The sequence below is a fragment of the Chiroxiphia lanceolata genome, chromosome 2 (genome assembly GCF_009829145.1).
Source record: "Chiroxiphia lanceolata isolate bChiLan1 chromosome 2, bChiLan1.pri, whole genome shotgun sequence".
Taxonomy (NCBI): Eukaryota; Metazoa; Chordata; class Aves; order Passeriformes; family Pipridae; genus Chiroxiphia; species Chiroxiphia lanceolata.
This window is the reverse complement of record NC_045638.1, coordinates 20241449-20259037: the sequence shown is the minus strand read 5'-3', so window position 1 is coordinate 20259037 and position 17589 is coordinate 20241449. Positions and strand designations below refer to the sequence as shown.

The 17589-nt window shown below is 36.9% G+C and overlaps 1 protein-coding gene across 3 annotated transcripts in view; it reads right to left on the bottom strand.

The window, feature by feature from the left end:
• Positions 1 to 17589, bottom strand: part of MID1 (midline 1) — a 242024-nt gene that overhangs the window by 30697 nt on the left and 193738 nt on the right. For all 3 annotated transcript variants that reach the window (XM_032680610.1, XM_032680609.1, XM_032680611.1), the window contains exons 3-4: positions 13582 to 13677; positions 602 to 709 (exon numbers count right to left, since the gene is read on the bottom strand). In XM_032680610.1, coding sequence (XP_032536501.1) covers positions 602 to 709; positions 13582 to 13677 — 204 coding nt within the window. The remainder of the gene's footprint in view (positions 1 to 601; positions 710 to 13581; positions 13678 to 17589) is intronic.

Genomic DNA, 17589 nt, shown 5'->3' with positions numbered 1-17589 from the left:
TCTGCTCAATATGTTTGCCATGAATAATCACTGAACCTCAGGAATTAGAAATGCACACAATTTAATTTCTTGCATGTTTTTAATATCTTTTTTTGTAGATGAATTAAGACTTCCTATTCACATGAATTACACACACACACACACACAATGACTGGAATAAAATCTTTATGTGATAGTTTTGAATAAATAATGAAATTATCTAGAAAAAAAATCATGTAGATAATTGCCAGACACGATTCCAAATGCTGTGACATTTTGTGAAAGTAAAAACTAGGGGGGAAAAACTGTCAGGCATAAAACATAGTTCAGGAATCATTAAGTAGACATAATTTAATTGTGATTTACTGATTGTGACATCGTGTCTGTTTTCATCCTTAAAAAACACAATTACACTTAGTAAGAGAAATGCCAAATAAACAGTTGAGGTCTAGTATACTAATTTTTTCAAGTATTTCATTCTTCTTTACATGAAAGTAGCAGTAGCCTAGGACTACATAAAAACTTTTACAATTTTGTATTAATAGTACCTGCAGTCAAAAAAGCTGTAAACTCAAGGAAGCAGTATTGACCTGCTTGGGACCTAAAGAAGAAAATCTTTTACCTTTCCTTCTTTGATTTTGGTTCCAATTATTTGTCTTCTTTGCTGGATAATTTCAATGAGTTGGTCACATTCTTCCATTAGTTTGGTTTCTTGGCGGGACGCATTTACCTACAAAGAAAAAGATGATTAACAAAACCATTTTTAACATTTTCCTTTCCCCTTTTCTAATTTGAAAATTGTAATTTCAAAAATGTTGTGTTTGGCAGTTTTTTGCTCTTTCTGTGTATAATCTGTATGTTATTTTCTCCTCTCTTCTTGTATTTTGTGAAATACTGAATTGAGTCTCAATGTCTTGTTTACAGGAGGCAGGACTTGCAAACAGATAATCAGGTATTTCTAACCCACGTGAGAAAAGCCTGGTCCTCTGAGTATTGAGTCATTACCACACATCAGTGAGAAGTGACGTCTCTTCAGGATGTGCTTAACACAGCACAGTTTCCAGCCATATAAAGGACTGCAGTGAACACTAGTGCACTTAAGAGCACGAGTACTGGATCAGACAATCCATCTAGTGCAGTATCCCCTCTCTCACTGCTGCTAGTGCCAGGATCTGCTAGTAAAGTACGTTAGGAAAAAGTCCCAACATGTATGATGACTCCCATGAATGTTTTTTCATCCTCCAACCATTTGCAGCTCAGAGTCATCTTGAATCAGACACAATTTGTACATCATTATTAATCCTCAGAAGAATTGTATTACATGGATTTATTTGGTCTCTCCTTCAACTCCTGGAAACTTTAAGTATCTGCACCATTCTACAGCAATAAGCACCACAGTTTAACTCAGAGGAAAGTGAGCAACTCTCTCTTTAGAGGGATTTGAACCTCCCTCCTTCCAGTTGCATTTAATGACCCCAAGTTCTTTTACTGGAAAGGAAGTGAACTAATGATACCCATATATGTCCACATATTGGTTCCCAAAAGTTTCAAACTACCCAAGATCCAAGTGACAATACCAAGTCATGTGTCTTGACTGCCTTTATTATTTCTGCTTTGCCTCCACAGTGAATCAGACAGAAAATAATAGATGTGCTCCTGCAGTTTTCTAAAGTATAAATATGAGCCAATGAAACTTTCTAATGCAAAAAAGCTCACAAAGAACATTAACTTTCTATGGAAAAAGTTGACTTTTGTAAAAAAATAACAAGAAAACTGATAGTAGAAAAGTTCTGATTCTCAGATGAAAATGGTTTTTTCTGGAGGAGGTGGATTTTTTCGGTGAAAAGTCATCATTTTGTACAACAAGAAAATGTACTTCCCCTTCAGCAGTAGTCTGGTTAGCTTACACGTATGTGTAAAGAGTCAGAGAGAAACACAAAACGGTCTAATCATATCTAGAATAAAGCAAAATTGAAAGGACTGATTTCAGAGCTATGTTTCCATTTGCACTTTGCTAAGAGTAAAAGAGGGTAAGAAGGTAAAGCAGGCTAATTGCCCCTACAGCCATGTCACCTTTTCCACTGTGCTAGTAAGAATCAGTGGTGAACAATAACAGGCAACAGTTTCAGGTGACAAGTAACTGTATTTCACCCCTTGGCTATTTTTTCAGTCCGATGAGCCCCTTGATCTGCATCAGCATTCCTTTTTTTTCCTTCCAACAATGTGTTTAAACACGCATTTACCTGTAAGCACATTATGAAGCTCGTTTAGCTTAAGCAAATGCTTATATATCTAAATTTGGACCAGGACCAATTTTACAAATAACCTCCTTATGTGAAATACACAGTGTCCTCCAGGCAAAGAGGGGACTTTTTGCAAAGGCTTGCTTTCATCAAGGTTTTGGATTATCCTCCTCAAACCTTTATAAAATAAAGGTTTGCTTGCACATTTTAAAAGCTTAGTTATTAATTCAGATATCAAGATATTGAAGAGAGAATACATTTGTTTCTGGAAGGGGTCTGATGTAACTGTAAGCGCTGAAAAGATCTGTGTGCAGAAGGCGAAGATGAAGAAACTTCCACCGTGCTGTTTTAGGTGCCTACCTATCTCCTTAGGTTAGTTGTTTGCTATGCCTGGTTTCTCACCACAGTCCATGAGGAGAGACAGACCACTGAGCAGCTCACCCAAAGCCTCCAGCAGTGCCAGTGTCTCTCCACTGACAGCTCAGGTAGCCTGGAAAAATGAATCAGTCAGCACTGTCCTTCCTATTGCCTCTCCTTGTTGTCCCACCACCTTGGCTGCATCATGGACCTTCCTTGAGCACAAAACTCTGCAGGGCTGTTCTCAACAAGCTGTTCAGTGCGCTAGTTTCCCCAGCCCTGACTTCAGTTTCACAAGTAGACTGAAATTCCACCAAGGGGAATCCTACACAGGCTCAACCAGAGGCAGTGATCATATCCACTGCTTGTAGGCATAACTCCTGTGTCAATACCAAGGTCAGCTCACACCAGAGCCAACTTCAGCACTTAATTATGGTAACACTTTTGGCACTTAATTACAGTAACACTTCACGGGATTTTTGAGAAGCTTCCACTCAAAGTGTTACTTCTAGCAACACTTACATCACCAACTCGTTTTGTCAAGCAGAACTAATTAATTTTTGGGATAACTGTCATGAAACACAGAGTAACAGGAAGGTTAAGTCAATATTGTTTCATTTAATGCTCTGGTTGATTTGAATAACAATGTATTAATTGAATCTTAACTTAAAAAGCTCTAGACTAAGAAAAACAAAATGCTTGGGAAAAAACCTTTGGATTTCTTGTTCACTGACTGCAGAATTCTTTTTTTCTTTGAAATTTGAATAGTATACCCTTTTATAAACTTCATTTGAAGACTTTTCCAACTGTATAGCTTGCACAAGCTTATTAAAAATGAAAGGAATATTCCAAAATTATATGATACGTCTGAGCTTTGTATGAAAAAAACCCCAAGCCCCAACATTTAATCTAGAGCTTTTCTCAAGCTGAAATACTCCTTAATCACATTTTCAGTCTACAAAACCTCTGATTGAGTAATAACTTTATAATTGAGCACATGCCTAATTTTACGTGCACTATATTAGCTGTGGTCCTAAAGGGACCATTTGTGAGATTACCACTGAATATTATTTACTTTTTTGTTTCCTAGGAGTCATATGTCAGACCAAAGACCCATAGGCATGGATCAGGGCTCCACTGTACAGGTGCTACAGAAATACCAGAATAAGGCTTTGCCTTCTGCCTGAGTCCTTTGATGAACAACAACCTTGACAATAACTTCCAGCTGGGGCTGGCCAAGGAATGCAAGTTCTGTCTGGTGAAAATATTTGAGGTTTTACATTCTACATTTTTCCACAGTAAAAAGTAGAGGCTTAGTTATGATTTAGCAAGAACTATGACATTGTCTACAAACAAGCAAGCAAGAACTGATTCTAGTCCTCCTGCTTTTGTGGGGAATTTATTCCTACTTCTGTAATATGCAAAGATCTCAAACAGGTTACTGAAAAAAAAAAAACACCTTACAAATTTCAAGTTTCTTTCCAGGTTTTCCAGGCAGATGGATAGGGACTGTTGCACTTCACCTCAGGAAGCGGTTGTAGTAAAAAAAGAAAAATAGGGGTTCCTCAGATGTCTGACAGGGACCTGGAAACAACAATCCCTCCCAACCAAAAAGGGAGAGCAGGCCAGCTGTTCCCGTCTCCACAGCCTCAGAACTGTTTTGGAAGTGTTCTGCTCTCTGTAGAGGCTTCCTTGGCTTTCATCTTCAGAGACCTGAATTAAATTGCAGCTTAGGTCATAAGAAAATGAATGTGGTGGTTTCAAAGTCCCCAGCAGATGTTTGAGAAATCACAGCACTACAGCATGGCTAAAGATTCGAGATTACAGTGGAGCCTCTATGGTTAATTCAAAGGCAAACAGAGTCAGAGGGCTAAAGTCATACCCACAAAAACTTCATCAACTAATATACTGAAGAAAAGGATTTTTTGTAGTGTCTCAGCACAGTTTTCCTTTCAGGAACAAAACTCTCACTCTGAGATTCCTTATGGGTGAGGCAATACTGTCCACAAGTGGAAATCCTCATGTGTCTTTTTGGCAAATAATCTCTAAATGACAAGCAAAATAAGACACCCTAAATTAGAGGTGGCCTGCTTTTTTAAGACTACACTGACTGGGACAAATTCATCAAAACCAGAGCAATTTTTATTTACTAGTCCTGTACTGATTATGCAAAGTGAAAGAAAGTAGGTGGTAGAAACAGCCTTATCTTTGGAAACTGAGGTATGCATTTGAGTTTCAGCCTCACGATATAAAAATAGTCTCAATTCCTCAAAAAATAATTTTTTTGTAGCTGTGGGTATGCAGGTAAAGAAGAGGTATGAATTTTTCTTTATGCATTTGAGTTGATAGCTATAGAATGACTGTATACTCACAAGAAAACAAAAACATCAGAAAAGCAAATGGTATGATTCCACTCAACAACTGTACATCATTGTCATATACTTCTCTCCAGATTTGAGCCTAAATTCCTTCTTACACCAAGCTCAGAAACTGGGATAAAAAAATCCAAAGTGATTACATATAATGGCTGGTACCTGTTTATCTAGGAAAACTTTCTTCATTGTCATGTAGATGTGGAACACATTTTCTTGGATTAGAGTCCCTAGATGAATTAAAGGATTATACTCCTCTATTTTCCTCTGTGTTGTAAAGGGAATAACTTTTCTTCATAGATCCACAATACATTGACGTAATATTTTAACATTGTCCATGTTTCATTTATTTAATTAATAGAAATACAAAGGATAATGATTAATGCACATTTATGAAAAAGTTTCTTCTCTTTCTTTTTATGGATGGCTAGGTTGAATGAGGGTCATGAATTCAAACTTCCTTCATTCCATATCCCTGTTTGATATTATGGATTATTCAATTTAGTCTTCTGTAGAGTAAAAGAAACTCTTGGAATATAACTTTTTCAGACTTTGTCTAGTCTATGTGTAAATCTGATTTTATCTATTATGACAAACTGAGCCTTTGGAAATACATGGTATTACTCAGTTTGCCATCTGAACGGATCTTCAACAAATCCTTTATTCTGAAATGGTGCAAAAGAAAAAGAAATGGTCATCTTCCATTTCAAGTGTGCCAGAGGCTTTGTTTTTGTTTACATTCCACACCTATCTCTAACTAGGAGACCTGTGTTTAGAGGCAGTCTCAGAGCAGGTTAAACAAAGGTCAGTGCAAAAATATGCCAACTTACGCTGGCTACTTAGGAATTGTGTGAATGGAGAATCGATTAGGCCAGGATAGCTTAACCACTTTGGGTCAGGCAGATAAGACTATCTGCCCCAATCTTGACTAAAAGCAAACCCTTTTTAGAAGACTGAAATACTCATATTACTAACTAAAATATTATTTTAAAGTTTTTTGTCTCACTGCACTTTGAAACACATTGTTGAGAAACTAACCAGCAAGATACCTAGCAATCCTCTAGTGACATTTACAATCTAACCACAAACCAAAACCGAACCAGAAGTTTCATGGAGGAAAAAACAAACCAAACCAACTAATTGTTTTTATACTAATCCCATTAAAAATATAAAAAATAAACTCGGATGGTCTGGAAAGTTCTCATAAAGGTCAACTCCAGAGATGATTATGCTGATATCTGTAAATGCCATCGACTACGCTTGCTTCAATGAAACAAATATTGTTTTTACAAAATACAAATGCAGCATCATATTGGAACTATAGCTGACATTTCTCAGGATAGGAAAGCACAATGGAGAAAGGCATTTATTGCGAGACAAACCATGGTTTCACAACTTGCATAGGTCTTCTCCATTTTATTTCCTTCTTCAGAAGTTGGTGCAGCCACGTGGGGCAATGTCTGGGCTGAGCTCACCTGGCTGATGTGACAGACACAAGGGCAGTAGGTAGAGAAGTACAATGGGGAGGGTAGAAACAGAGGTGGAGAGACCTTTGACATCAATGAGTCTTAAGACCAGATTAAACTGTTTGTGAAACTAAGCCCTAGGAGGATGTGGGTTTTTAAAGATGCAGGAAAAAGGTGATATTATTAATTTATTTTCATGCATTATTTTTGTCCTTTATGTTAGTCCTTTCTTTGAACCTGAACAATGAAAATACTTTTAAATTGAACAACATTTATTCATTAATTTAATTTTTCACTTTGTTTTCCCTGCTGAAATTAAACCTTTGTTCCACGCTGAGCAAAATATTCCGCTTGGTACATTTCATTTAGGGTAGAAAAGCAAAAGCTATAAAATAATTAATACAATTCAAAGGACTGCCCACTCTTTAATGAAGATGAAACCAGTGCCCTTGTAACTAATACAGTACTCAAAACTCTCATCCAGGATCCAGGGTCTTTAGCCTTGTGTTTAACATACTCGCAAGAGAAACAATACCTTTGTCCTCCTTGTTGCTCTAATTCCTGTTTAGCTATTTATGTTAGGCAGAAAAAGGAAGAACTCATGAGTATTTTGTTCCCATGAAGATAAATGTCTCAGAGATAGAAGGTTCCATAAATTGACAACATTTTGACTAACAAGTTACGGTCTCTGAAGGCAGGCACAAAATATTACTTGCTGCATTAGTTAACCAGTGGTTAAGAGAGAACTAAACTGCGTTTACTAGTCTAAGGACAAAGTTTTGCAAGAATATCAGTTTAACAAAAGCTGAACACATGCACATGTATGGATGTGAGACAAAGAGAGAGATGGAACGAATGGGAACTGGCCACCTTCACAGGCAGTGGCAAGCACTGCTGTTAGTTTGTATACAATTTGTGTGACACAACCATAATTATTACTCCAGTTTACAGATGGTACAAAACGGTTGTAGGTGCAATAATGTATTCCAGCAGGTGCCCAATCTGTACATAAAATGTATGCATAAGTGCTGCAGATCTATGTGTATATAGAACCCATTATACTTTTAATTAGTAATTTGTGAAATCAATTTAATAATCCTTTAGGGAAATAGTATTTGACTACTAGGCTATGGCTTACTAGGCATGCAACTTAGGACATCCTTGAATGAATATTCTGTATCGCCATATGTCATGCAGCATGTTTTGTTAGTTTTTATTTCTGAAGTTTCTCTTTTCTAATGCTATATAAATTTAAGACTCTGCCTAAAGCTTACCTGAGATTTCCGTTGAATTAATTCAACTGTTGTGAGAGTGGAATTAAATGTAGAATGAAAGTAATTAGAAATTAAAAGGAGATCATGCCATGTATTTCATCAAAATAATGTTAATAGAGAAAGTGTCTCTTGTACCTTCTCTCATTACAAGGAAAAAAAATGCTGTGAACTTCTCCCTAGGGTTTTATGCACATCATGAAGTTTGCTAATTAGTCTCTTATTGAGAGAGAGAACTCCTGACTTCCTTTAAGTCATATTTTTCTATTTCAGAAATCAAAAAATGTCATTTACTTCTAGCACTTAAACATAGCAAATAAATGTAGATGCTGAACAAGCATTTTCACATAAATGGAAGATACTGGGGCAAAAGAAAAAGAAAATTTCAGTGCAGCTACTTTCCAAGTTATCTGCCAAATTATCACACGCATTTCACAGTGATGGTAAGCACTTATCTGACCCATTGGCCCTGTCCTAAAAAGAATCCCCAGCAAAGCAGATTCCTTATTCCAAACTAGTAGTGGCCACTTTTGTATGACTGAAGGCCATTTGCTGCAGTTCAGTCACCAGATTTTACATACAGGTTTTCCAACTAAATTTTCCTATTGAGAACTTCTCAGTTTACTTGAGTTTTGGCTAAAATAATCCCAAATCTCAAGGAACGAATACCGTGAAAAATAGTGAAAACAGGATACTCATTGTTTTTTATTGTCACAAAGACTCTTTATTTTTCGAGTGTCCTTAGGGAACCATGTTGACAGATGAGTTTTGACTTTGTTGTCCCTCAAGTAACAGAAGTGTTGTATGTATCTCATACACAAGCTGATGTAGACATTTTGCTACAAAATTTGAAGGAGCACTCTCATAGCTGAAGTCTTACCAGAAACTTGAATTTCCATTATTTAGTGTTACCATTTGACTAATCTCTTTTTGATCAGTCATACATAAAAATGGCCACAGCAGGAAATTTCAGGTGCTGCCACCTTCATCACTTTTGCAGTACTGCTGTTACACTGACCTAAAATATATCTAATATGTATGAGTGTTGAGCATCTATGCCAGTGAAATAAAGGGTCTTTCAATGTACTACTTTTTATGCAGGTGATTATATAACACCCCTTGACACACACAAACCCAGTTTTTGGCTGGGAACTTTATGCTGAGATTTAGCCTGAAGCAGATCTTCAGAAGCGAGCTAGAAACTGAGCATTTCCACCACATACAGAAAGGAAAGGATGCAGCAGTTTGAGGGTTACACAGAGGAAAATGCCTTCTCTTCTTCATGAAAGCAAAAATTATTTTGCAGTGGTGTCCAGAATTTGCTTCCTATGATGTTTGGTGAATTGAAAACAAAACAGAACAAACAGAAAGAGTGAGATACAGATGTTATAAAGCTGTCTACAAGCAAAACCTATTTCCTTTCCCCTCCCCCCTAGATAATTGCTCTAATTTTTCCTCAAGCTGAGTTCAGATTATGTTTCTGCCTAACAGATGAGAAGCTTCATGACATTGACTGTATAACAGACATTTAATCACATATTTCCTAGAAGAGATGAGAAAAAAATCCAGAAACAAAACTCAAATTGCTTAGAAAAGAAGTAACTGGCATAAGAGACTGATGTTCAAATTTTTTGTTTATGTCAATGAATGCCATGATCTGAAAAACCTCTGCAGGAACCTCACACATTCGTAGAATGGAAATTATGACAAAGAAGCAAATTTACTGTGACATACCACTTTGTCAGCCAGAGAAACCTGTGACACTAAAACCAAGGGGAGAACCTAAGTAAGTGTTTGAAGCATTATGTCCTTCCCTGATTCAAGTGGCTAAATCTGGAGCTGCATACAGCTGGAAGAGGCACAGGCAATCAGAGCAGGGTGCAGCTCCCATCTCCTTGAATGTGGCAGGGAGGGTGGCAGTGCTGCATCACTTACAGGCAGGGGATGTGTGGCCACACTGGGGCACTTCAGCACACAGCAGGAAGAAGGGAAACCTGGCAGTGGGTTGATATGACCACAGGGATGCCACCACCCAGGGATTAACCTATTTTGCCATATCCTAAACCTGTCAATCCCAATTTTACAACAGTGTTTTTTGAAGACTTGTCCAAGGCTCCTGCAGAAAATTTAAAGGTAAAATTATCCAAGACAGTTTTAAATGCTCTTAAAAAAGTTTTCTACAGATACTATGAGATGTGTGAATGCTGCAGACTAGGAATACAAACAAATATATATCTGAGTTGTGGCCATTTCCATTTAATTTTCTCAGTCTGTGGAGAAAGCTATAATTTATCCCATGAAACAGTTTATCATTTTATGCAGTTGAGCCTGCTGCCCCTGGGGAGGCAGCTATGCCTGGCTTCCCTACAGAGAGCAGGGAGCAGAGCTGCCTCGGCAGCGCCAATCCAGAGAACTGCCCTGAGTGAGAGGGTGCTCTGCAGAAAGCAGCCTGGCCAAAACGAGGAGAGTGTAGACCTGCCATCATCTCCTAGGAAGGAAAACAAAAAAACTTTCCTGATTAACAGCCTTTGGGGTTTCTGAAAAACCAAGAATTGACAGACAGGATTACAGCGGAAGGGAGAGTGGAAAGATGGAAAAATTAGCGTAAAACAAAAAATATGTTAGGGTTATATCTGAAAGACGAGAAAACCCCGTGTGTCAGTGTACATGCAAAGAAACAGAAAGATTTGGGACAGAAAGGACTGTTACAATCTCTAGCATTCACATTTCAGGGTGTGGTTCCTTTTGAGAAAATGGCATTTTAAAAATTGTTACCATAAACTATTAGCACAGACTATACACCCATGTTAAGCATGGAATCAGATATTCAGGTATTAAAATTGTTATTATTATTATAAAATGTTTAATATTATCTCTCTGTACATAAAACAGTATAGAATACAAGTTTGGTTTGATTTATTCACAAAAGTATTCCTACTGTTTTGACCAGAACCACTCACAGAATGCAAGAATGGAAGCAGACTTCTTGCGTCTCCCAAGATCAGGATAAATCCCATCATAAATTGATAAACTCCATCTAAAAATAGTTAAGATTTAGGCCTCCATTGCTGTGATGAGTGGCCGCCCCAGATCCACCCTCCCCAGTGGCTGGAAGGCATTCAGCTTCCATAACCCACATCACCGATCAGTGCTCGCCTGCTCATGTGAGAATAAAGTGAAAATAACTCTTTCATAAAGGAATAAGCATTAGTTTCAAAACACAGAGAGATTGGGATCTGGCCTTTGCTACAGATGAACTTACTATTGGGAAGGATGCATGGGGATCACTCATCTGCTGTGAAGCTGGTTGCTGGGAAGCCACTGACAGCTCACATTGTTGATGAGAAACAGTGGCTCTGTGACAACATTTGGTTTGGCTGGCAAGGATTAATTTATTCAAAACACACAGAGTCTGTTTGTTGTTCATTCTCAGAAACATCAGCTTCTGCTCCATATCAAAAGCCAAAAAAGACATTATTTTTAAATTTTTCATGTAATACCGAATTTTTTGGCTTACAACATGACAAAGGCTTAAAAAAATGTTACTGTTGATAGCTACAAATAAATGTTAGTTAGCATAACTTTTTCAAGTTTATATATACCTTAATAAAAACTTGGTAACTTTAACGCAGGTATAATAATTTCCTTTGCTTTTCAGAGTTCAAACTATATGTGAAACTAAAAGCTTTTTTTTTTTTAAACTGGTTTTAAACCCCCCAAAATCTAAATCAACATTAAAATTTATTCAAATTAGGTAAGGAAAATCAAAGTATGTAACAGTAGTTTTTAAACTGTACTACCTATGTTTTTACATGCTTACAAATGTTGTAGAATGTATTTTATATCATTATCTGTAATATATTGTATCAAAAAATGAAAAAGAAAACATTAATACAGTCGTTTCCTTTCCTAATATTTTGTAATTTTAAATTTGTAACATTAATGTTTCAACCAATATATTGTTTACTTCATTTGGGTTCCTGGTTTGGGATAAACTTTTATCACAAAGAAACAAAAAGAAAGAGTGTACTGACTTTTTAAAAATCTATCTAAGCCACAGTGTCCCTAATGCTGGAGATATGCACATCATATCTGAAGTTTTCACAGAGCTCTGAGGAACAGAGATAACTTTAAAGTTTACTCCAACATCCCCACTTGCCAGATTTCCAGCACAGCCGAGGTCCAGGGTTTTGACTGAAGCTCATTTCTTAATATTTAGCTAATTTAAATGCTAATTAGACTAATTTGATGAATAAAACATGGTAGGAATTCATTAGCAACTTTGCTGCTATTGCTTTACATCTACAGAGAAATTTTCTACAACAGGACTCCAGGGACAGTAGCGCATCTGTTACCAGTTGAACAAGTTGGATTCTTTGTAATACTAAACCTTCGAGTTGGTAATATATTGCAGAACTGCAGAGAAGATGGAGGAGCAATTTTAAATTTTGCAAATCTAGCACATCCTGGACATAGGCCACCACTGAAGAAGAGGCCTTATGCTGTCCTGAGCCCGTCTGCTCCGTGGGGTTTGCTCTGAGATTTATATACAGAGGAAGAAAATGTGCCTTATCTCTGTCTCACATTACCTACTACAGTCGTTCCAGTTGTTCTGCCTGGTGTTATTGGTGCCTGTACAAAGAAATTAAACCATTCACCTCATGTCTGATACATGTGGATAGACTTTAATGGTTTTATTGAGCTCCATGAAATTAGTGAGGCTCCACAGCTGTGGAGCAGATATGAAAATTGATAAGACAATGTCTTTGGAAGAACAGTTGGTTGGTTGGCTTTGTTTGTTTGTCTGGTTTGGTTTGGTGGTTTTTTGTTGTTGTCTTGGTTTTGTTTGCTTTGCTTTTTTTGGGTGAGTTTTTTTGTCTCTTTTTTTTTAACGCAGCATGTGCCATTAGTGGCACTTCGGGATGTGGTTTAGCAGTGAAATGGCAGTGCTGGGTTAACTCAAGATGTATTTCCTACCCTTGGGAATTCTAAGATTCTATGATTACCACACTCAACAAGGTACTGAAGCAGAAGCCAAATTTTTAATATGTGACTTTGAATCTATTTAAAAACAAAAGTTGCTTTTGGGCTTAATTAGATTGCTGAATTTTAGTCTGAAAAAATCCCACAGAAAATAAGAAGCCCTATGGAGAACTTCCATGGCAAAAAGTAAAAAGAAAAGTTTTGCTAAACAAGAACCTGTTTTGGACTCTCTTCCTGTGTCCACTCCCATGGCTGAATTATTATGTCCATAGGGACATCTAGAAAATTCCCCAGATATCTGGGAAATATAGGTTCAGATTTCTGCATGCTTAAGATTTTCTGTGATACTCAGAGTGGAATATGTAAATGAAGGAACTCAAAGGCCTGTAAGCACCTGTCTTCTTTGGAAGATAAATATATTTCATGTATGACTTCTGACGCCATAGATGTATTTAGATAGTTAATTCTGATTTTAAAAAAACCAAAACAACAAAACAGTGGCTAATAAAAATCTAAATGCAGTTGTGGATCTGAGTGTTCCTATTTCTTTGCCTTAATTTTCTTCCTGTAAATATTACTATGAATCACAAAGGACCCAAAAAAATAAACATGTTGCAGATAATAGGTGATGTGCTCAAGTGTAGTAGTGGTGGAGGTCATATTAACATACCATAATAAAAACAGAACAGGAAGGAATGTAAAGGAGGTTATCTGTATTGATAATACCATTTATCAGTGAAAAAGCTTCAAGTCAATTTGCCAATGTTTTAATTCAGTTCTGCACTTGTTGTTTGTTTTAGTTTTTTTGTGGTTTGTTTGTTTGTTTGCTTTTGTTTAAACTTTTGCTCCTGAATACTAGGAGTGAATGTAATTAGGTTTATAACTATTTCAAACAGAGTTCAGTACTCACTTCTACATGCTGACAGGTCTGAATGAGTTTCGCCAGAAGAGTTTCCAGCTCAGTATTCCTCTTAATAAGGTTGGTGAGGTTACTCTCCAAATTTTGCTGTTAAAAAGAAAGGAACACATTAGCATTTCAAAGAATTTAATGTTTAGGTAAATATTTGAAAAATCTAATGATACAAGTATGAACATGAGACACTCATTTTGGTATATTCCATTATATGTTTGATTAGATTAAATGTTTTGTCTATGCAAGACAAGAGAGAAGAAAAGTTCAAGATAAGAATGAGTTCTAGAAAACAGAGTTTCCAAGGACCCACTAAAAACTAGATTAAGCAATTAGTTTTAGTCAGGAGGAAAAAAAAGACAAGTAGGGAGAAGACCAGGAAAAGTTAAACATTTCCCCAAAAGAAATGGCTTATTTTGACTGAGAACATTTTTGACTCCTTATTTCCTTCTCTCAGTCTAACATATGCATTTAAAAGCCAGCTGCTAACTGAGGTCTCTGAGCACATGCCCCTTTGGAACTGTACTTATAAGGACCAGTAGACAGGTCAGCACTTTTATCTTGGGATTTGCAGTACTGTAGGGGGTTGATATAATTGATTTAATCCCCTAGTTCAGCAGTTATGTTTTTTAATAAATAATTCTAAAGAAAAGCTTCCTTTCTACACAGAAGAATGAAGTATCTGCTCACAGATTGTGCCTTCACTAACTGTTCTTTAGAGGGATGGTTTTATCAACTGATTATGGCTGCCATAAATATCTTCAGCCATGGGAGAGCAGAGAACTTTCCAGCTAATGGATCTGAAGCTGCATCCTGGCTCTCTGCAGTTGCACATGAGATTGAGATCTAGCAACTAATGTTCCAGCCTCCCTTCTTCCCTCTGTATCCACAGAAAGGAAACCCAGGCACGTGAGGAGCAGGTCTGTGATGGCTGTGACCCACTCCCTGGTCTGGTTGCCTTGGGACCAGGACTTTACTGTGCACCCTGGAACTTGCAGCTACTAACTCTTCACTTTTTACTACATATCCTGAGAAAACTGCTGTTTTACACGAAATTTCAGCTTCTGGAAGCACATGGACATGGAAAGGTCTGTGTTTTTGCAAGAACTGCAAAGTTTCCACAGAGATGAAAAGGTCTGGTAAATACAATTTAAGTATATTAAAAAAAGCAAGCCATTAAAAAGAGTTCTGACTGTAAACATTCATTTATGTCAGTAACTTCAGGATCGTATATTTAATTTTGACATAAGTGGAGACTTCTAGCATGACAAGCTATTTCTTATTCACCTATATAAGTGTGTGAGATTAGCCACTTGCTTGGTATTCCTGACAAGCTGACAGTCTCTGCCTTTTAAGTATACTTTGTCCTCCAAGCAGTCCCTGGCATCTAGGAAGTATTGAACAAGAATACCAGAAGTGGGCCCCGTGTTTTCCTCCCAACAAGGGCTGTAGTGTCTCTGCAGAGCCTTCATTCATTTCAAGCCTCCTCATCTTTTATTAACGGTCTTCTTTTCCTCATACTACTACTTTCCCTCCTATGTATCTATTCTATCATTTCAGTGCCTGCAGCTACCAGTAACTCATCTGACTTCTATCACACTCCCCACAACGACCACCTCCATACATCCATTTAGAGGAGTGGGTATGTGTGTGTGTTTTTTCTTGTGCTGTTATCCCTGCCAATTTCATGATCTTTTAAAACACTTTGTTCCTTGCCCTCCCTTTCTGCAGCTGTGCGGTCTCCTTACTCCTTCTTGCATATGGCTACAAACAAATGAAGATGGCAATATTTCATTGCTGAACCATATGTATTTTGGCATTTACCAGGGCTAATGCCGTAAGCACCAGAGTAGTCAGTTCTGTTCCATTAAGGAAAGAACAAGATTTTGATGGTTTTACATATATGACCCTTCCGAGAAACGTGGTGGCTGTTTGAAACACATAATTTTGGCATTTTCTTCCCAGCACAGTTATGCATATTGTGTATCACTGGTTGTAAAAATACCTTTTACACTACATTTATTTTATAGCCCATTAAAACAAAGAGTAACAAGAATGGGCATCCTTACTGAACTGTTTGAGCTGTATCTTAGATTTCCATAAGCTGTACTGTGAACAATCTTAATTGCAAAGGCATGTTTGCTGTGCTGTCAGATGTCCCTTTGTAGGGCTGAGACTCACACGAAGTGAAAATACCATATATAATTACAGTATCAGATAACTTTTTTCTTTAAAAAACAGTTCCTTAAGATGATCCAAACGTGCAAATAGTCTTGAAATTGTATTTATATAACTTCATAATATTATATATTAATTTTGTACAGTTATGGAACATTGTAGTGATTTTAGATAACTGAAAGTTAGTGATCTTCAACTAAGGTCATTAATACATGAAAATTCAGTATTTTGCTCTGAAACAGAAATGTATTGACCCATAGATTATATACAGATTATTATATTCATGATATTTTCAGATCCTGGATATAATAATCTATATTTCTGAATACATATCCTGTATAAAGAACAAAATCTTAGCATAAATTTCCTATCCAGTGAATATAAACATAAAACCATATATATTATTATGGCTTCACACAGTCTCTTGATATCCTCTGCATTTTCTGACTATGAAAATGGAAGATAACTGTAACAAGTGAATAGCCTTAGAAAGACTGGAGTTCCCATGCTCTAGCTCCTTGAACTGTGCAGTTTTTAATCTGGAACAAATGGAATTTTGTTTCCATGCAAGGGATTGGGTTTTATTAAGTCAAGAATGATCAGAATTTTGTTAAACTTTTGTTAAGAACATCAGTTTATATTAATGCTTTACAAGATAACAAGAACCTGGTGTTGCTTTTGAAATTAATTAATCTTTCCAGTTTCACTAGTCCAGTACTGAATGGCAGTTCTTAAAAGTGGCCTAACTTGAAAGTCTTTAAGGTCATTAAACATGATCAATTCTTGCAGTATGTTTATGCAGATTTTCTCTTGTCAGTATCGTCCTCCAGTACTTTCCCCTATTTTATTCCTATACAGACCATGGTACCACTTTGGCTACCACATGACAGTACGTACCAGAAACAGAATTTGAGCTCTACCCTCTGTCTTTACTCCACATAGGGGAACCCAGAAAAAGCCTAAACATTTTAAATTTCGGAAGCAGAGGTTTGCTCACAGACTTTCTAAAATGCTGCAACGTCATTTCACATCTGCACCTGGAACTTCCTTGGCTGTGCAAAACCACAGTGCTAGATTTGGAGCTCTGGCCATCTTGGAATATTGATCCAGTTGATGTAGACCAGAATTCCTGAGAGAGTGAATTGTAACCAGGTTTTAAGTCTGAAGAAAGTGTGCTCTCACATTATGATGAGTACATGTGAAAATACATGTGAATAATCTTACTCAAAATATCTTCCTTCTTCCCACCTAACCATCTACTGCTGTTCTGTTAGGTGAAGTGAACCAAATTACAATCGTATTTCTGGAAATGTTCTCGGTAAATTGTAATTTCTTAAGCATTTGCACCTACCTTTCCTTATCTTTTTTTTGTCAGTTGCTAATTTTCATTGTTATCTGTCTATTAAAAACTGATCTTAGAAACACTGGGGTTGTTTTTCTTTAAAGAAGCACCATAGTTGCTGTGCATTTGCTCTGTGGACAGGCTTCACGCATGTTAACTCAGTAAAGGCAAACTGCTCTCAAAAAGCAAAAGCAAGGCTGAATGCTTCCTGACTTATCAATGCAGACCTAGCCCAGGATCTTGACATTCCATGCGTGCTTTGAAACTGTTTTTACAACATCCAGCGTAAAGTGAAAAGAATGCTTACTGTCCATTTAGCATGGTCTGACAACTATACCATATAAATATTCCTATAATCTTGGGAAAAATCTGAGTAGATGAAATCACAGACATGTAATTGAAAAGGACAGTTAAGGATAGTGTTTCATTTTGACTCTGCATGCCTATAAAATGATATGATCCAGGGACTAGAGTTTAAGTTGGAAAAA